Genomic DNA, 22,315 nt, shown 5'->3' on the forward strand with positions numbered 1-22,315 from the left:
ATTTGCTCTGAATGGAACAATAGGTTACAACATATCTGTTTTTGGAATGCTGTATCAATATCATCTACTATATCATCACCTATTACATATGCCATAGCTGACTAGTGACCTTGTCACTAGTCAGCTATGGCATATGGCATATGTAACATGTCTGTTTTATTGCTTTGTCTCCGTGTTGGAAAGATTCTCCTACAGTTCCAGAAAAAGACCGTTGGAATCTTTACAACCTGGAGGCTGGCAGAGCAATAAAGGTGGTAACCTATTAAGTTTTTATTATGTGGTCAGGTTAGGGAGATTTCCTGTGAACCTGTGTTATCCTAAACAGCAATAATAAAAAAAAAAAAACTGAAGGGCCTGTTAGCATCAGGGCTGTGGAGTCGGTACAAAAATCTTCCGACTCCTCAGTTTCTGAAACTACGACTCCGACTCCAACTCCAACTGCGGGTGCCCAAAATTGCCCCGACTGACTCCTCAACTCCGACTCCACAGCCCTGGTTAGCATTGCTCTGCGATTAACGTGCAATGAAGCAGGTTTTCACTGCTTAATTGTGGCACGATTTCTGATGGAAAAAAAAAGCGGGAAAAGTTTTAAAATGAAAGATTGCAAGGCAATCGCGTAGTACCATATTTGCTATGCAATTTTCTTGTGTTACCATTGACTTAACCCAAACAAAGGAAAAATGCTGTGCACACTACCTCTATACTTGTGTGACAATCAAATTGCACCAGTGTGACAAGGGTACTAATGCTGGGGATACGTGGTACGTTTCTGTACCGTGTATCGACCAGCTGATCTGGCCAGCTGATAATATTCAGCTGGCCCGATCAAGCCGCTTGATCCGCGCCCGCTCGATTCCCGCCGGCGGACAATGGCAGGGAATCGAGCGGCTGATAAGGACCACCGGCGGGGACGAGCGGGAATCGATCCGCGCGGACGAGCGGGGATCGATCCGGCGGCTAATCGGCCGCCGGATCGACCCATGTATGCCCAGCATAAGATTACCATGGTAATCACAGTGCCCTTGTGATCAGCAAAAAAATTAAAACAGAAGCTCATGCACTGAAAGCTTGTTGAAACTGCACCCCAGCACCTTCTGCTTCTTTGTGTCTTATGCTGGGCATAGACGGGTTGACACCTCCTTATCAATCGAGCCGCTGATTGCTCTATTGATAATATCCGACAGGTCCGATGACCCGCCGGATCAATTCCCCGCTCAATCCCCGCGGGGACGAGTGGGAATCGATCCGGCCGGCCGCGGCGGGAGTCGATCCAGCGGCTAATCGAGCCGCCGGGTTGACTCGTCTGTGCCCAGCGTTAGTGCAGATTGAGCTGGAGGCAGATTCTCTCCAGGTTTCTGCTTTCAGAGTTCATACACTCCCATATTGCAACACTGTAATGGTGTAGATTGGTACTTCGGAGTCCTTGTTTCCATCTGTAAGCTTCTTATCAGAACATCAATGTTACAGATTGATACATGTAACTGAAAAACGAACAGAAGCACACAGATGGAAACAAGGCCTGAAGGAAGTAGAAAAGCTAGGTGAAAAAAAAATCTTATTCAGCTTGTTTCCACTGCCCTATAGAAATGAACACATACTAATAAAGTTCTGTATAACAGGGCTCAATAAGCAATAAAAACAGTAATTAAGAGAGTATTCATTAACAATGCTGTAATTACAACTAGGAGTATTAGATACAGAGTTCAAACAGAGGTTGCGACACTATCCAAAACTTGAATGGTGTTCTATGTTGAGGGAAGTTTAAATTACATTAAAGCGGAATATAACCCAGAATTTCTTCCTTGCTCTAAAACAGGGGAAAACAGGGGTAGGGAACCTATGGCTCGGGAGCCAGAAGTGGCTCTTTCGAAGGCTACATCTGTCTCCCAGAAAAATCAGTAGGGGTTGATTCACTAAGCTACACTGCTCAAGCAGCACAGCTTATTGTGGCAGCAAAAAGTAACATTTTCAAAGTAGTGCACGCTACTGCTGTAGCATGCACTACTAACTTACTCGCGCTACCCCAAAACGAACAGCTGCTCCGATTATCCCACTCTGGACCTTGTCAAGTCCAGTGACTTTGTAGAACGAGAGCACCGCACTTTGATTGGCCCAGTAGGCTGCCTGTCACTTGACAGGCAGCCTATTGAGCCAAAGTGCGGGGATCTCATTCTACAACGTGAATCAACCCCCAAGTCAGCTAGCTAATTGTACAAGCTGTGAATGGGTATTTCTCCTGTCTGGCTCTCGGAGAAATTTCTGATGTTGCTGAAACCCAAGAGAAGCTGAAGACGTATCTGACACTTCCGCTGCCCGGTGGATCAACTGTATACACATTACCATGGCAACAGGGACGTGAGCCCTGCTGTCCCAGTTTGAAACATATTGTATGGCTCTTACGGAATTACATTTTAAAATATGTGGCGTTTATGGCTCTCTCAGACAAAAAGGTTCCTGACCCCTGCTCTAAAAGATTATTTACAGCATATAATATACTAACACAATGTTTTTTTTTAGTAAAACAGCATTCAAAGGGTTACATCACAGGGCTGACTTTCTTCTGCAGGGAGAACCCACATCCGAACTGCTTATAATCTTATCTTGTGTACACATTCTTTACTTGATACATTTATGTAAACATTCTCTGGCTGTGCAGGACTTTAGCTGATGAGTGCTGAAGTGAAAAACAGATCAGAAATAACTGCTGGCAGCATTTTCAACAGAATGACAAGTTATAAATAAAATGCAACAGCAGCTTTCAAAGTAAATTAACTGAACTTTGGGAAGTTATAATATCTAAATGAATATTAATACTTGTGCACAAAAGCAAATATGATAATTGTATGGGCTATAAAAAGTGGGAAAACACATTTTTGTTGAAAATTTTGTCAGAGTTTTAAACCGCTTTAATAGAAATGAGGATAAGGGCTCGTTTCCACTAGGAGCGGTGCGATGCGGCTACATAGCCGCATCGCACCGCAGGTGTGCTGAAACACATGCACGCCAGTGGAACAGTTTTCATGGTGTGCGGAGCGGTATGATCCGATAATCTGCAGCATGCTGCAGATTTTCACACGCCCGCATCCGCCCGCAGCCGTGTCCCATCTCCTCAATACACTTCTGCATCGGAGATGCGGAAGTGATGCGGCCGGCGGCAGAAGTGATGTGATGCGGCTGCGTAGCCACACTCGCATCACTTCGCAAATGGAAACCCGCCCTAAGAGATTGAGAAGTTCATTTTACATTAAAAAAAACAACAGTTGGGGAATTTTGCAACGAGCCTTTATACTCCCCTACACAGCCACTATCCCCAGTTCCTCAAATCCATAGACTCAGCTGGAAAGTGCTTCTGACACCTGCATATTGCCCCACAATCTACTTAAAGGGGGGGGGGGGGGTAAGAAATATGGACACTATCATCTTCATTCTCCTTTACAAAGATGCCCATTGGCTGCCTACAAAGATGTCTATGCTTTTCTTTGGGAAATGTGTAGACCATTTGTGACTAGCAGCCCCAGGTTTACACTATGTTTCCATGAATGCGTGTCAATGTGGTAAAAGAGCCTAGTACTGAATAATCTGTGCGCAAACTGTTTTTGGAAGCGAACGTCCACCATTCGCTTTATCGGTTTTGAATGCAAGTTGTGTAATCTGCCCGTGTTTTGGGCTCTGCACATCTATGCAGCTGGTCAACTCTGGTGCAGCCTTCATTTGAAAGCACCAACATTTTCTCCTGTTGTACAAAAATGTAAGACTACTTGTGGCTAGCTGCATTCATGTGTATCGGTTTGCATTCAATTTAATTAGATTAGTGTTTAGTGCATAGCTTGCATCGGATTTGTATTCAAGGTGTGTATTGAATTCTCTGAAGGGTGCTGCACACCTCTGTTGGTTTAATTTCAGTTGCAGGCTAATTAGGAGCACTGCCAATTTTTTGCGGTTTTGTTGAAAATACCCATCTTTAGACTTTTGTATTTTCCATGACAAACCTGGAACAAGCATGCAGTCAGTAAAGTAAAATGTTAACATTTGTAGAGTGCTTTTCTCCTGTGTGATCAAAGCACTGTGCAGTACACCTGGAAAGCTGAAGTTCAGCATCCAAAGCGATGCTTGCTATGGGATTCTAATCAAAATTGTATTAACCACATTTAGGATAGCCCCAATTTTAACAATACTTAAAATTCAAAGCTCAGCCTACAGCAGCACTGCCTTTGCCGCCTGACATAGATAGCCCTGCGGAGGATCCCCCGATGCGCCCCGTCCGGGACAGAAAAACAAACTGAGGACTCAGGGTGAGTTACAGATATTTATGCTGCCTGCCTGTTATGCTATTTTTTTTTAATCTTTTAGCTTCCTGTCCAACTTGGGAAAGAGAGAAGTCTCAAGGAGGGGTGCTGTCCTGGGGAAAAAAAAAAAAGTTATTGCTGAATGACACATACCAAGCCACATCTTGATAACACTTATATAATCCTTGTTTTTCACATTGAGAAGCTTGTCATAAGAAGGGCATCCTGCCAGCAGGATGCGGTCATGGTCCTCACACATGGCGATCAGATGCTGTTCTGCACTCCGGGTGCAACATACGTGGTAATGGGCTAGTTTAGTAATGGCATGTCTGATTGAGTCATCTATGGTGCCACTGACTTCCCCTCCTTCTATGTGTAGAATCCTTATGTTCATCAACGCTGCAGTTGTAGCCAATGCCAAGGCATCAAATCGATCCCCGTGGACAACTATTATATCGGGTTTCAACCGGTTCAAAACATCCGGTAATTTTACCAAAGCAAGGCCTACAGACTCCACCATAGCAGCTTCATCTTCTCCCCTCACAATTGTATGAAGTCTGGCTTGGATATCAAAATCATCTTGTTCAATCATACGATATGTATTCCTAAACAAAGTAAAACGGACAGAAAATTCATATGAAGGGCAACATCTGAGATACTCAAACTAAAAACATTTTTTTAAATGATAAGATATTTATCTCTCTGTCTATCTCTCTCCCCATTATACACCTCTGCTCGGTTCTGCATCATGAAATACCCCAGCAAGCAGTATTACGGTTGGTTTGTTTTAATGATAAAAACATGTATGCATGCTCAGTTACTGTCACCTGTAATGATGTGGTGACAGTTTTGAAAATGAGCGCTGTACAAGCAGTAGATGAGCAGGACATGCTGAAAAACAGCACTCATCCAGAGTACTGCCAAGTAATGCTGTGTAACTTCTGTATAACGACGATCATAAATTGTCAAAAATCTCTACATAGATAAACTGTATGTGTATTTCTGTACACAATCATCTGTCTCTCAAAAGTGCATTGGAAAAACTGTACCGCCTATCTAAACATCTAGACATACTAATCTTGCAAGTGCAGCCCAGTGTACCTGCAAGTCATGCTGTAAGTTGTTAAAGGGAACCAAAACTGAGAAGGGTATGGATATTTTCTTTTTAAAGAGAAACGGTCATGAAAATCTTCCAATTTAAAACATGTACAAATAAGAAGTACATTTCTTCCAGAGCCATAAATTACTAAATTCTCTTATGTTGCTGACATTACTAACAGGTTTTGGGTTAGTCAATCTCTTCATGTAGTATTCTCAGCATGGCCTTTATCATTTATAAAGACATTCCCTGAAAAAGATTTATACAAAGATGCTGGCCAGCCTCCCTGCACACTTATTTGGCATTTGGATGGAGCAACTGCCATTCACTAAGTGCTTTTAAAAATAAAGAAAACCCTGAGAACCCCCCATGAGAAGATGGGCTAGTCCAAAATCTACAAAAATTATAATATACAACACGTGCTCAATGTGTAAAACTGACTTTTTATTTACTATAAATAAAAATGAATGTACATTTAGAATCTCTCATACGTTGTACGTCACACATCCACACTACATTCACAACTCGCTTTCTTCAACAGAAGGGCCCTTCTGACTAGTAGCGTTTTCTTAAATATAGTTCTCAATGCCTTCAATAGCCCATGGGTTTATAGCCCTGTGTTAGAAAAGCAAATTTATTTCATCTCCCACGAGACGATCCACCTCTCCTCATCAACCTTCCAACGACTGAGGATCTGCCTGCCTTACCAATAACTTTGACTCTACTATAGTCCGACATCATTCCGCGGACAGCCCTTAAAGGCTTCGGAAGCTAGGAAGCTTGCTGGTCATCCACAGGGAAGAAGAGAAGTCAATTCCTAAAGGTTTACTGGCAATATATGCCATTGCTTCTCCCTCCTAAGCAGGAACTTAAATCCCCACTAAAGTGGGATTCGTTACATGTGATGGAGTTAGTCCATCACTCACCTGTGATTATCTCTTATGCCTGCAAGTTTCTCAATAGTTATAGCAGTTATGTTGTCATTTTGTTCTTACGTTCATGGGGTCTTGCTCTCTCTATCTGGGTCCACATTACATTATCTTGGCTGCCACAGGTAGCTATTGTATGTCATCTGATATATATCTTATCTGCTTTTGCTCACCGACGCCTAAGGTTCCTATAGCATGAAAATTATATCCTGGAACGTTAAGGGACTACGCTCCCCCATAAAAAGGTCTCAAATACTCCGGCATCTAAAATCTTTAGACGCCGATATTGCCTTACTACAGGAGACCCATCTTGGCTCTTCCGAAATACAATACTTAAAAAAAAATTGGGTATCCCACTGCTTTGGAACACCCGCAATCAACAAAAAAGCCGGAGTGATAATCCTAATCAGCAAACACCTTAAAGGCGCCGTTGAGCAAACATATGCAGACTTATCAGGTCGATGTGTAGCAATCAAAGTTACGCTGCCAGGGGATGTCTTTACCATTTATAATGTTTATGGGCCACACGAAGGGAAAAAAAGCTTCTTCCAACACCTAGGTACTCACTATCTGAACCACAACATTTGATAGTGGGAGGTGACTTTAATGAGGTCATGCACCCCCTCGAAGATAGAAGGATTGAAGGCCGTGGGCCTCCCTCTCACAGAGCCCAAGACACTTGCCTTTCTCAATTTAGTACTCTCCTAACACTGCAAGATACCTGGAGATACCTCTCCCCGAGTGAAAGGGAATTTTCGTTTTATTCCCACCCCCATAGATCTTTCTCGAGGATAGACTATCTGTTCACCACTTCAGATTTTATCCCCAGACTATCAAAAGCCACCATACACGATGCAGTAATCTCTGATCATTCTACTATCTCAATAGCCTTTAACGAGACCACCCCTAGAGGCTCTGACTATATTTGGAGATTTCCGTCCCACCTTTATAGTGATGAGGAATTCCACCCTCTATTACAGAGCTGGTGGCTTGAATTCTGTGAGGATAACAAAATCCATAAAAATGATCCTCATCTATTCTGGGACACTGCCAAAGCCGTCCTTAGAGGACGCATTATAGCCTATGTTAGTTCCAAAAAAAAGAAAGTAGCAAAAGAATACTCTGCCCAGGTTAGGAAAGTTAGACAGGCTTTGCTAGAATATCAGAGCTCCCATTCACCATCTTCCAGAGAACAGTGGCTCAAGGCCAAAGTAATAGCAGACAAATGGTTCAAACAAAGAGAGCTTCTCACCCAACCTTACAAAAAACTACAATTTTTTAAGTTTGGCAATAAATCCGGCAGACTATTAGCCAGACTCGCCAAAGGAGGATACGATCCCTCCCTCATCTCAGGCCTCCAGAATGAACTAGGGGAAATTAAGAATCATCCAAAGGACATCAATGATATTTTCCTTTCTTACTATAGGAACCTCTATACAAATTCCCACACCTTTAATGAAATTAACAGTGCCAGGTGGTTAGACTCTGCTCCCCTCAAAAAGCTAAACGAGGAAGACCTTAATACCCTCAATGCCCCTATTACCACTTCTGAAATAACCCAAACTATCAAAAGTCTGGCCAATAATAAAGCACCAGGCCCTGATGGTCTCTCCTCAGAGTTTTTTAAAATATTACAAACGGAGATTTCCCCCTCCCTTTCTGAAGTCTACAACAGGATTCTGCGTGGTGAGCAGTTTCCGTCTTCTGGAAACGATACCTACATCAAAGTAATTCACAAAAAAACAAAAGATCCCTCATTAGCTGAATCATACAGACCCATCTCATTAATTAATCAAGATCTCAAGATCTTAACCAAATTAATGGCCAACCGTTTGGCCATCTTCATGCCTAAACTAATCCATCCTAATCAAGTGGGCTTTGTGAGAGGCAGGTCTGCGGTCACTAACATTCGGAAGTTACTCTTAATCCTAGAACAGGTAAAAGCGTACCCTGTCACTAACCAGCAGAGTGCGCTTCTACTACTCGATGCACATAAGGCTTTTGACGAAGTCAACTGGCAATGGTTGGACATGGTCTTATTAAAAATGGGCTTCACTAGTAGTTTTCTTAATCTTTTAAGACTAATGTATCAAGCCCCTAAGGCACGTGTTTACACTCCAGGTTTCTTATCCGCCTCTTTTCCCCTTCAAAAGGGAACAAGACAAGGGTGTCCCCTATCCCCCCTTCTCTTCAACCTAGCTCTTGAACCTCTTGCCAGACTATTAGACAGAGTGATCAGCGGAATTAGGGTGGGGGGTGTCAGAACCACTCAGGCTCTTTTTGCAGATGATATTCTGCTATTTCTTGATGATCCTTTGACACAAGTACCTAAGGTCTTACAGCTTATAACAGAAATAGGTAGAGAATCGGGTTTTAAAGTCAATAAAACAAAAAGTGAACTTATGTGTTTCTATCTAGCAAATGTAATCTATCAACAGATACTGACCTAAGGGTCAAGATCACCAAAGGACCAATCACATACCTGGGAGTGCAGGTGGGTAGAGACCCCCACTCACTATACAACCTCAACATAACTCCACTTATCCAAAAACTAGTCAACCAACTACACAGTTGGGAAAATCTTCCTCTTAGTCTCTCTGGTAGAGCAGCCTTATTTAAGATGATTACTTTTGGTAGGCTCTTATACCCCTTGCAAGTGCTCCCTTTTCTTCTGAAACATTCTGACATACAAGCGTTAAATAGAGCAACTTCGCTTTTCCTATGGAGAAACAAGCGATCAAGGATTAAATTAAGTAGACTTCAAATACCCAAGAGCCTGGGTGGTCTTGCCCTCCCTAACATTAGACTATACAACTTAGCCTGTATGATACGTCACATTCGTGACTGGGTATCCCAAACCTCAGGTTTCTCAAATTATAAGCTTGAGGCGGCCCTAGTAGAACCCTGGACTCCAGTGGGCCTGCTACACTCTAAATGGTCCACTCTCCCTGTTCGTCTCAAACACAACATTATAGTAAAAGACACCATTGCCACATGGAAAGAATGTAGGAAACTGTTTCACCTACCATGGAAGATCACTAAATACATGCCACTTTGGGGCGCCCCTGACTTCTCCCCAGGTATGCAACATGGCACTTTCCTTGGTTGGGAAGACAGGGGCGTCACTAGGCTTAGCCAGCTCTTCAACTTCAAAAGTAAACGTTGGTGGAGTCTATCAGAGCTACACACTCTATACAACATCCCTAAAACTGACTTTCTAGCCTATTACCAAAAAAAGTCTTATGTCAAAGCACACCTAATCAATACCTCCTGCCTAATGGAGATTACTCCATTTGACAGGTTCCTTAAACCAGGAACCGAGAGACTATCCCTTTCAATGTTACACAATGGCTTATTAACTATTAATGCCGGAAAAATAGCACAAGATAACTTTAAAAGATGGAGCAAATACTTTGAGATTCCTTCAATAGAAAAGCTCATTATAGAAGGCATTTCAACATATAGAAAAACATTATATGTGAGAGTTGGAGAGACTCTCACCTCCTCCTCCTCTTTCATGCAAAATATGCATTTAATATTAAATATTCCATTCCCCCCCAGGGATACTCCCCAGAATGCCCCAAGTGCAAACATCCCAACGCGGACATGGTACATTGCATATGGCAATGCCCGGCCATTTCTCACTTCTGGGATCAAGTCTCTCGCTTTCTCAAAAGGCTTAAATGTAAACACCCTGAGAAGGACCCCATGCTTTACCTATTTCATAACAGAACTCCTTCACCAACAATGTCAGATAGAACCCCCTCTGACTCTGATATAACACACGTGACACTTGCAGCAGCAAAAAAAGCCATATTAAATAGATGGATATACCTGACTAGCCCGACTATTCAGGATGTAAAAGATGAAATGCTAGATCTATATTCCATGGACAGATATGACACACTCCTTCATAAAGAAAAAAGAGCCAAACGCTTTTTCAGTAAATGGAAACCTTTTATTTTATGCATGTTTAGCCAGGAAGAAATCACCAATTTGGTTGAACCATTCAAATACTCTTCTTGGTACTGTAATGAGGATCTTTTTGGAACCCTGGGACCATTTAAACTTCATGCCTAAATTACCTAATAGTTTAATGTGAATTCCTGGCCTCCATTTCCTTAAAATCAGCTACGGCGGACCCAGAGGAGAGAGCACCCCTGGGGGAGGTGGGAGGGGGGAAGAGAGGGTGGGAATGTTGGGGGTTTAAAAGGTTTTATAGTGTTTAGTTGCTACTTCCTTACAATAGATTTCATCCGGACTCGGACACAAATAACCTGTAGGCCGGTACGTCACATGGCCTCCCAAGATGGAAGGACTTTCTACACTCTCAGGGGGGGGAATACCCTCTCAATCCTGTGATCCTGAGGTGATGTTGTTTATACCCCTTACATCTTGGTGTTATATGATGAATCTGTAATTTTGAGAAAACCAAATAAAAATTGTTTTAGAAAAAAAGAAAAGCAAATTTATGAAATGTTTCTTGTGAAAAAAAAGGCTCAATTTCTCAGCACTGTTTTTACCCAATAGCATCAATATCTCCGTAAAAGTTCCAATAGACTCATAATCTCAAATGTCTCTGTATCCTAGGAGTTGTATCTCTTAGGCCTCGTTCACATCAGGGCCGTTTCTGTGCGCTTTTTACAGCGCACTGCCCTGTGCGATCAGCAAGGTATTTACTTTCCCATGTAACTAAATGTAGCTGGTTCACATCTATGCGCTGCGCTGAGCAGCGTTACAGAAACGTAGGGTTGCATGCATTTCTGTGCGTTGAGCTGGAAAGCGCACATCAATGCAAGTGAATGGGTGCGCTTTTTTAGCGCATAGAAGCGCGTACAATCGCATATAAGCGCGTGCGTTTTTTACCCCTAATTGGAGAAAAAAATACATTTACATACAAAAACAAAGTTTTATTGACAACTGCTGCTGGTACAACAAGCAAAACGTGCTTTAAAGAAGCGCAGCGTAACGCACAGAAACGCGCACTAAAGCACGCACAAGCGCATGCGGTTTTTACCACGCGCTTTCACATGTTTTTCAGCGCAGCAGATGTGAACGAGGCTTTATCAACTAGTCTCTTTATGTGGATATTTGACTCACCATTAATTCTCCCCAAAAAAGCTGTTACCTGAGGTGGCTATCTTGGAGCGTTAGTCTCCACCGATCGTTGCCCTGCCTCTCACTGCCAGCTTATCCGTGACTCGGCTGCTCCACATAAAGAGACTGGTTGAGAAATTGAGCCTTTTTTTCACAAGAAACATTTCATAAATTTGCTTGTCTAACACAGGGCTATAAACCCATGTGTTATTGAAGGCATTGAGAACTATTTTTAAGAAAACGCTACTAGTCAGAAGGGCCCTTCTGTTGAAGAAAGTAAGTTGTGAATGTAGTGTGGATGTGCGACGTACAACATATGAGAGATCCTAAATGTACATTCATTTTTATTTATTATTATGCACCGTATGAATGCTTTTTATATTATGTAGCTCACTGCAGTACTGTATTTTTTGCCTTTGTCCACAGTTTTGTCCCCCGTTTTATTGCCTGATGAAGCGGGCTTGGTCCTGCGAAACGCGTTGCATCTATTTGGGTACTAATAAAGTGTTTATTTATGTCAGACTAGTAGTCTAGTCTGCTTTCGGAGGTAAGTCCACCACTGCCTCCCCAGCATATTTTAAAACTTTTAATTATTGTTTTTATTCTGCTGGCGCCTCTGTTCATCAAAGTCATTATAGGGTCCACCCTTGGTGGAAGGGGGACCCACCCCTACCTTTCGTCTATCTACAGAAAGCGACTTCTTAACCCTGAGTGAGGACAGGTCTAATCTCCTCACCTGCATACACAGTGGTTGCCTCAGCGGTAACCCTCGTTTGTGAGTATAACCTTCTCACATTACATTATTCACTATTGTCCTGAGCATACTACACCATATTGGGCTCTCGGTGTCTTTTTCTTATTCATTTTTATTTATAGTAAATAAAAAGTCAGTTTTACACATTGAGCGCGTGTTGTATATTTTAATTTTTGTGGAATAATCTTTGATTGGAGGGTTGAAGTTGTCCCTCCACAACACGCAGCTTGAGTATACCTACCAGCGCCATTTTGCCTATATATAGTCCAAAACCTGTCGGTTCTGTCAAATTTCTACTACTTACTGTACGTGACAGCAACATAGGAGAAAAGTAATCTATGGCTCATTTTACTCTGGAAGAAACGACTTCTCAATTGTATATGTTTACACGTATTTTAAATTTTACTATTTTTGCGACAGAGGTCTTTTAAATAATAGCAGTTACCTGACTCTCCTGCTGATCCTGTGTCTCTAAGGGCTCGTTCCCACTATCGCGAATCTGCATGCGTCCAATGCATGCGGATTCGCACATGTAATGCAAGTGGATGGGCCTGTTTCCACTGTAGCGTTGTTGAGGTGCGTTTTTTTCAGCGGTAAAAAAAACGCACAAAAGAGCCAACGAATTTGCCTGCGAGTGGAATGCATGCGAATCGCCGCTAATGTATTTAATAGGAAATTCGCATGCGGCTATGGTATGCGAATTTTCATGCGAATTCGCAAGCGAATTCGCATAAGGAACCAATGTAAATTCACACAGGCAGTGACATGGTTAAAATCGCATATACCTTGACCTATGCGAATTCGCATGCGAATTCGCGGCAAAAAACGCATGGGAAACCGCATCCGCATGCGATTTCATCAGCGGTGGAATCCAGGCGATTCCGCACCGCAATAGTGGAAACAAGCCCTCATACTTTTAGCCACAGCCCATCAACAAGCATGCAGATCAGGTGCTCTGACTGAAGTCGGACTGGATTAGCTGCATGCTTGTTTCAGGTGTGTGAATCAGCCACTACTGCAGCCAAAGAGATCATCAGGACTGCCAAGTAACTTATTGTTTAAAAGGAAACATCTATATCCCTCCCAGTTCAGGTTCCCTTTAACAGGGACGTACTACAGGCATTTGGCTCAAAGTTACCTCTGTGTGCTCAAGACATTAACAGTGTGACCCCATTGCCTAAAGTGAAACTGGCAGCTTGTCAGTTTTGCATATGCAGAGGTAGCTGTATGTTACCGATCTTTGCAAGTGGTCCCCAACTATGTACTATACGTACCAAATATTTTCAACATAACATTTTAAACAGCCATTTTTATTTGACACGGAATATAAAATTCAAAAAAAGTATGTAAGTATCTTACCCATAATCATCAATCAAGTGAGATCCTATGACCACTACACTCAAGTCGAAATGCTCTGGCTCTGCTTTGATGCCAAACATAATGGGAGCCAACTTGGAATAATCTGCTCTGTTGCAGGTGGCCACACATACTCGAAGTTTTCTTTGGTTGTCATGTTTCTCCATGTTTACCCTCTGCCTTGATAAATTCTCAAAATACTGTGCCTGAAAAAGACAACAGGAATTAAAAAAGTTTAAGCTTTTCTTAAAAGGATGGAACTAGATGGTCTATATATTGAAAAATACTTTGCATACCATCTTTCAAATAAAGCATTGGACACATAGTAAATGATATGTGTTTTGGCATTATATACAATTAACATAATAAGTGACAGTACTTAAAACAATACAAAAATCAACTGATCCAATCTTTTTCCAGTTGATTGCTACAATATTCCTAGCCTAGGGAGGGCTTCTGCTCATCCCCTTACCCCAGCAATGTACATCCCACCCAGGTCAACCAAATGTGTCTACCCAAAGGCTGATCTCTGCAGATAGTAAGTAATCAGCAAGGATCAAGAAGGCTGCCATCTTTATGTATTTTTTTTATTTTTTATGCCAGTTTGTAAACTTTCAGGTTAATCTTTTGACATCAGTAAAGTGCAAGTTGAACAGCTGGAACACGTGAGAACTGGGAGGTGTCAGGACAGCTGATTTACATACTTTTTTGTAATCTACAAACGTTTAAGTATGTCTGAATGCCTTATTTTTTAAAAACGTGCATCCTCTGGGCTACACGAGTTTGATAAAACTCACAGAAATTCTCGGTATGAAGTCTACGCATATCCACAGTCTCAATAACCGTGTAGCATGCTGTGCGATTGTTGCATTTCTTTTATACTTTTTACACATATTACCATAATTCTAATAGGTGCTTCAGTGACTCCTACAAAGCACTTTTTGGTGCAAGGTCTGCTTTAAAGAAAACTTTCGGGAATTGCATTGATCATGTTGCTTCAGTTACATGGTACCTGTTAATACCTCAGCTGTATTGCTGAGAGTTTTTGTGTGAGCAGAGGATCCTATGTGATATAAAGCCTCATACACATGTATGAGGACTGTCATTGAGTGACAGTTGAAGTCCAAGTGCTGTACTGGCGTGTTGCTAGCCTGCTGTTGACAGGGATTGTGGGATGGCAACATAGCCCATGAAGGCCGAGTGTGGAAAAGGAGGGTTGAAGAGGAGAGCTATAGCCTCAACCTGCGCTCAGGCAGGATAAACTATAACTAATGACTGGGGAATTATTTCCGTGGTCAGCGCACAAGATGTGCGCTGACACTGCGGAAATCCTCCATAAGCGTATAACACAACAGAACCCAGCTTTGGTGCAATGCACCTGTAGAGGGAAATTCCCACCGGCAGATGGAGCTCTGGAGTGCAGAGGAATAACCCTCTGCACTGCCACAGATGTCAGGTGGGAATTGTACGAGGTGAAGCAATGCAGAGTGAGCACAGGGACAGAATGTATGTGTCCACCAATCTAGTCGCCACCCGGCGACGGTGAATACACAACAGCGAAGACCAAGTGGGAACGCAATCGCAAGAATGGCGATTGCTATTAGCGACACAAGACTGAGCAAGACAGAGCAAAGGAACAGAATAAAGACAGAACTGATAAACTGATCCAACACACAGGAGCAGACAGGACTAACTACACGCGGTCACCACACGTTAAGCGCAATAGCGACAAAGCGCGTGTACGGCACGGTTGCCACACGAGAAGCGCAATAGCGACAATGCGTACCAACCCTGGCTAACCAAAGAAACACGAAAACAAAAGAGAACGCGAACGCTTGCTAAACGGTTACCTCACCGAGACGACAGCAAGCGTTCGTTCCAGACAGACAGATGGAGCAACCAGTAGCAACTGCTACTCTGGCTACACTCGTAAGGCAGAATACAGAAGGAACCACCGCCTCCACAGCTAGGGCGAATGCGATCCCAACAGACAGAACGATTTCCTGTTGACCGCCGCTGGCGACAAGATAATCGCAACAGATAAGAAAGAACTAGGCAATACAGATAATTAACAACCTAACTACGCTAGAAGGAATGCTAGTGCACTCCCAAGGATTATTCTAAGATAATCTTAGCAAACAATATGCAGAGGGCTGAGACTCAAGGTAAGTCTAGCAGGATCAAACCTTTATGACCAGCAAGGAATTCTGGGAGGAAATGGTATTTATACTGCAAGCTATCAAAGGAAGCAGCTAAGCAATTTGCATGCCAAGTGGATGCAAATTCCTCACCAGAGAAGCAGCTCAGCAAGTTGCAGAGTGAAGACAGGTCTCCTTTCCAGGGACCTGCAGCACTCAGACAAAATGGTCAAAAAGCTGTCTGCCTGTGCAGACAGCAGAGCAGATCATTACAATAACCTAATGGCACAAATGTTACTGTACTTTCTGGCTATGGCAAACAATAAAATATTGTGAACACAAAAGGTCCAAGATGGACAAACAGTGTCCTCCCCAGACATTTTTTCCAGCTAGGTGGCATGAACAATGAGCCGGGTGGCATGAAAAAGTAGCCGGGTGGGGAGAGATGAGAGAATGCAGGGCTGGTGCTTATGTGCGCACCTCTGCTTACAGCATAGGAGGAGGTGAGATGTTAAAAGCCGGGTGCTCACCAAAACTAGCCGGGTGGAGCACCCGGCTAAAAGAACCTGGGGAGAACACTGGACAAAGCATTTGATTTAGGTTTACTGTGCTAGTAATCTCCATGACTACTAGGCACAAAGAATACTAGAGCTAGGTAACAGGTAGGCAGACATAGCTTCTACAAGGACGCCTGGCCTGATTGCACTCTATTCAGCAGATTGGCAGCAGGCCTGGCCACTGCCATTATTTGTATTCCATAATCCTGTAACCAAGTTTAAAATCTGAGCTTTTAAAGCCCAGTTCCAGGTGAATTTGTCCAATGGTAACATTGGCAGGATTTAAACCATGGTAAAGGTTATGACAAAGAAGGTGAAACAAATGTGATCTAATCTTTCACCGATCCATTCAAAAGGGAAAAAAATGCTTTGGCACAAGTTGTTTACATATACATAAAAAATTCCACATATAAAACTTCCGTATTTGTAATGGAACTATGAATCATGTTGACTGCCAGGAAAGGAACTATTTACCCATATTTAAAATCCACACCCAAGATTAGATGTTTACGTAGGATAAAACCATGGCATCGCTTCACACTCTCATTCCACACAGCAAAATGTACTGGCACTCACTGACAGCCAATTACTCAACACAGTTACGTCCTTGCCATTGCTGCAGACATTACTTCATGAACCAGAACATTTACTTCACTGCTAAATGCAAGCAGATTATACTTAAATCAGGACAAATTCATCAGGAACAAGTCTGTCTGGTTAAGGAGCCATAGTAAATGTTTAGGAGTAAGCTCCATTAGCAACAATTAGACAACTGCAAAGCAAGTTGATGGTGTAGAAACAAATACAAGATGTTTGGCAAGAGACAGGACAGTGAATGGTTTGTGACATGTTGCTTTAAAAACTCATTTCTACCCATTGCTTCCAAAGAAAACAGGCGATGGTCTATTTACTTCTGCTGGCAGAACTGGCACTGCAGAACAGGAAATGAACAGTTCTTCAAACATGAAACATGATACTAATCATGGAGAAATATTGAAGGGGACATGAAGAAAGAAAAACATGGAGGCTGACATTTAATTTTAAACAATACCAGTTGCATAGCTGTCCTGCTGATCCTCTGCCTCTGATACTTTTAGCCATAGACCCTGAACAAGCATGCAACAGATCAGACAAGATTAGCTGAATGCTTATTTCAGGTATACGATTCACACACTACTAATGCCAGAATGATCAGTACAACTGCCAGGCAACTGGTGTTGCTTAAAATAAAATAAATATGGCAGCCCCCATATTCCCCTAACTTTAGGTTCCTATCTACCATGTTTTTTTTGAAGGAGGTCTACCATTCTGGCAGTGGCGCATCTGTTTAGGGGACACTGTGTTTGTATGAGGGATATTGGGGGATGGGGGGCAGGGGACAGTGATGCATTTCTTTTGGGGGCATTGTGTGTATATATTAAGGCAGCAATTGTTTTGGGGGTTACTATGGGAGCAGAGATGCATTTGTATGAAGGGACATTTATGGAAGTATGGAATATTAAGGCAGCATTTGTCTTTGGGGGGCTGTTATTGATTTATAACATGCTGTATTTATTTAGGGACACATGTTGGGGGGATAATAACTGATTGCAGACCATAGTCTCTGTACAGACACAATGTTACAGTCTGCTAGGGAGCCTGTTCTGTACTATGCAGAGGGGAAAGTGAGCAGGAGGTGCACCACTGCAGCAAGAACTGATCGGCTGAGTATTATTCAACTTAAGCTGGCCACTAACGGTCCAATTTCTAGCGAAAAATCGTTCGAGCGATCAGAAATTCTGATCAGATTGGTTGTAAATAATCTCCATTGGTGGACACAATCGATTATGAACGAGTGAAAAAAATGTCGCCCGAATGAATTTTCGTCGAACGAAAATTTGGATTTTCTTGGTGGTCGTGATAGATAGGAAGCAATGATTGGTTAGTTGATGGTGTAGTGAACGATTTTTCATCCGATCAGAATTTCTGATCGCTCGAACGATTTTTCGCTAGAAATTGGACTGTTAGTGGCCAGCTTCAGCAAATCATAGAAGAGGAGGAAGCGGACATTTGGGGATACCTGTACACATTACCAATGTTTTTCACAACAATCACCTTTCTTAACCACTTGCCTACCCGGCATCACTGGCCCCTTAAAGGGGTTCTGTGGGCTATTAAAAAAGAAAAGAAAAAGTGTCACTTACCTGGGGCTTCTACCGGCCCTTTTCAGCTATTATTATTGAAAATAAAAATATGAGACTAGTTTCTAATTTACTGCTTACCATTACAATTAACATTTTTCTGCCCAAAAAAAAAACACCTTTTCTCCCCCAAAAGTCTGTGTTGGGCAGAATCAGTGCGCCGTATGGTCCGAATTATACAATTCAGACCAGCACCAGGTGTCCCAGGTTTCCCTCCCACAAAAACATACAGCAGCGGTCTGCTGCTGCCCGACCTACCAAGTCTGCAAGTGGAAGACCCATCGTTTGCAACAGCCAATCAGTGCGCAGCTTCCCATATCACAGTGATCGGGACACTGAGCCTAACCGGTCCAGCCGGAGACACTGAACGGCTCTGATACCTCCGTGAGTGGGCCATAGATTGGTTGCCTCAGCCAATCCCCAGCCAGCAAGGGGTTGACAGCCAATCACCTAGACCCACCAATCACTTCTGCCTGATGCTCCATGCTATGACTGGTGCCGATGATCTCGCGGGCGGGACCACAGCACTGTCATTAGGGCAAATTGGTGCTGTGGTCTCACCCACAAGGGCTGACAAAGTGCTGGGTTGCTTTAGGTAGAGTACACACATCCAATTTTTATTGACCAACTTAACCTCTGTGTAGTATGGGAGCTTACCGACACAATCTGCTCATAGTATTCAAAATCTGTTGGCCCTCAAACTACATGGAAGTGGTAAAATTGGCCAGTCATTGAAAATTCTAAATTGGAAGTACACACATTCAATTTTGATTGGCCAATCACCGTGCACAGTTCTTTCGTCTGTTGAAACCAGCCATGTTTTTTCATAGATGATATTTCATGTATAATGTGCGCTTTAACGTGCAACCAAAGATCAGCTTGCAGCAGCTGATGTTCAGCTACAGAAATCGTACACAGTGAGCGATATCATGCTACAGGGTACCTTTTCAAGCAACAAAAACTGTATGGCAATTACCATGTGATTTCAGATGTGGAGAAATGCATGCAATTTCTTTAAGAGTGGTCCCAGCATAAATGAAAAATATCTGCAAGATCTGGTTGGTATATACGGCAGATAAAGATTCATTCACACTGTCACAAGCCTACACATCAGTCTCATTGTAATTCCAGTAGGTGGCACCATTAGTCAAGGAGAGTTGCAGTGGCAAGGTGCTCACCCACGTAGCAGTCTCAGCTTTTAACCTGCTGCCAGGTGAACAGAGAGCACATTATAAATGCATTTTACATAACAGCTCTGTACTAAATAGTCCATTGTCTCAGCATGTAGAATGGTAATCTAGATTTACTGGTCTAATTTATTCAGGTATGGTCTCTCTGGGAGGCCACTGGTAAATAGATATGTAAATAATAGATACATGTATAGATACCAGTAAATAGAAACACTAAACGCCAAAGACTAGGTCACACGTACAGAAATGTGTAGTAACAACCATGTCTAGCAAACAAGCACAATTGCTGCTATTATACAATGGGAGTGTCTATCTACTATGTCACATTAGCAGCAACTTCCATTCAAGCACAACTGCTGCTATTATACAATGGTACAATGCTCGTAATTTGCGAAATCAGAGAAGTGTCACAATTTCATTGCGATTCCTGGAGCGATCGCAATTTGGCTACTGTAAATACTGATGCGATTACTCCGTGATCTCTCCCAAAATGTGTTTTACAATTGCAAAACTGTTTGTGGAACCAACCCAACTGGTCTAGCACTTTGCTGATTGCCAGAAATCGGCAAGCACTGCAAAAGCACTCTCAGGGCCAGATTTATCAAAGCATTACTGACAGTTTTTTCTTCTTAAACTGTTCTAACTAGCAGGGGGAACTGTTCTGCATGATAAGAAACTTCTCAAATACTACATAATAGCAACAGTTTAAGGTGGATTTCTAGTGCTGCACTACAGTTAAGAAAAGTGCAAATCCATCCTTGAACTGTCACAGATTAAGAAGTGCTTAATAGCAGTTCTACAGATACTGCAGTAGTGCAGGCTAGGCATGTTTTGTTAAGTGCTCCTCCCTCTGCCGCTCGGTGTCCTGTGAAGCTGTTCAGTGCTTAACCCTTCCAGTGCTCAGTATTGATGCAATATAGCAGAAGTATTGGATACCTCGGCAACAGCAATTTCCCTCACTCACTGCACTTCCTAAAAGACCTTCCTAACCTCTTATTCCTAACAGTTCAAGAAGGAATCTGCACTAATTAGTGATTTCTTATGATGTCTGAGTCAATTCTGCTTGGATTTCTAAAAACCTACCAAAATTTTGTCTCAGACATTCTTGATAAATGTCCTCAGTGTGACCCAGGCCTAAGGGTGTGTACATGCCACAGCCATTGGACAAATAGTAAATTATTAAAGAGGAACTGTAGCGAAAAGGGGAAAACAAACCCATGCATTGCAAAATGAAGTTAAAAAATGGAAGAGATTAAAAAAAATAAATTGATATTTGCCATGTAATTTGTTCATATTATTTGATGCACAATGCAACACGGCTCAGAGACAGCAAACTGTCAGGACCTAGGTGCTGACATCACACCAGGGGTGGGGCTTTACCACAATACACCACATACACCCCCCCCCCCCCCCCCCCACGCCGATGATCTATTTGAGAAAAGGTAAAAAGATTTCTAATGGGAAAAGGGGTATCAGCTACTGATTGGGATGAAGTTCAATCCTTGGTTACAGTTCCTCTTTAAGATTCCAGTAACTTTTGATATGGCCTGATGTGACCCAGAGAAGAGCTATAAGCTTTGCTGCTTAGACAATATTTTCATTAAAACCAGGAAATCAATATCCCTTATGTTCTATGAAGACTTTAACCTTGGGAGAAGATACACTGTATCAGTTTCAAGCAGTAACAAGCTGAGTAGTAGAATATTGGACTTTGCTTATTTGAGAAAGTGGGCAAACAATTACATTCACAGAGTTGTAACTTTACTATGACCTTACTGTGGAAATATACAGCAATACTTTGAGTTTCCAGTGGCAGTAGTTACAATTAAGTGTCACATTACTGAGGGGCAGGCAACATAACAGACCAGGATATAAGTTTGAAATGTCCACAGAACTTTATGAAGAAGACAAAATACAGTACACAAAAAAGAAAATTTGGAGTAACCCAGAACATTTGCCCATGTTTGATTTTGAAGGAACATCAGATGGAATGAAATAAATAAAAAACTACCAGCATTTGCCTTATTTTACCACTTAATGTTGCATTGCAATATCCCTTTGGCTGAAAGAATGGCCAAAATAAATTAAGGGCCTGTTTCCACTAAACGCAGATTGGATGCAGAATGGATGCAGAAAAACTGACTCCAATGAATTCCTATGGGCCTGTTTCCACTAAACGCGATTATTCTGATGCAGATTTTCCCATAGTCATTCATTCGAGTCAGTTTTTCTGCATCCATTCTGCATCCAATCTGCATCAAATCTGCGTGTAGTGGAAACAGGCCCTAAGGGCCCATTCACACTTACAATCGCAGAACGCCGGCGATTACCGCCGGCGTTCTGCGGGAGTGATTTTCCCGCGATTAGCGCGGAAAAATCACTGGACACTGCGGCGGTTTTGGAGCGATCACGATTAGCGTGCTATGCACGCTAATCACGATCGCAAATCGCGGAACGCTCGTCGCCGGCAAACCGCTGCATGCAACGCGGTTGCGGTTATCGCTAACCGCAACCGCGGCAGTGAGAACACGGCCACTGGCTACAATGTGTAGCGGTTCTTGCAGAACCGCTAGCGGTTTGCCGCGAGCGGGAATCGTGCGATTCCCGCTCAGGTGTGAATGGGCCCTAAAGAGTACCTAAAGCCCAATTGACAAAGCCTAAAATGACAGGAGGTTTTCAAAGACCTTTGGCAGCCTTCGGAGAAACGTCCACTGCCGCACTGTCGGGGT

At 42.6% G+C, this 22,315-nt stretch overlaps 1 protein-coding gene across 4 annotated transcripts in view; it reads right to left on the bottom strand.

Annotated features, from left to right (window-relative positions):
* GNE (glucosamine (UDP-N-acetyl)-2-epimerase/N-acetylmannosamine kinase) overlaps positions 1-22,315 on the bottom strand; it is a 102,320-nt gene that overhangs the window by 33,329 nt on the left and 46,676 nt on the right. For all 4 annotated transcript variants that reach the window (XM_068234252.1, XM_068234254.1, XM_068234255.1 and 1 more), the window contains exons 2-3: positions 13,525-13,727; positions 4,440-4,891 (exon numbers count right to left, since the gene is read on the bottom strand). In XM_068234252.1, coding sequence (XP_068090353.1) covers positions 4,440-4,891; positions 13,525-13,727 — 655 coding nt within the window. The remainder of the gene's footprint in view (positions 1-4,439; positions 4,892-13,524; positions 13,728-22,315) is intronic.

This window comes from Hyperolius riggenbachi, chromosome 1 (genome assembly GCF_040937935.1).
Source record: "Hyperolius riggenbachi isolate aHypRig1 chromosome 1, aHypRig1.pri, whole genome shotgun sequence".
Classification (NCBI taxonomy): Eukaryota; Metazoa; Chordata; class Amphibia; order Anura; family Hyperoliidae; genus Hyperolius; species Hyperolius riggenbachi.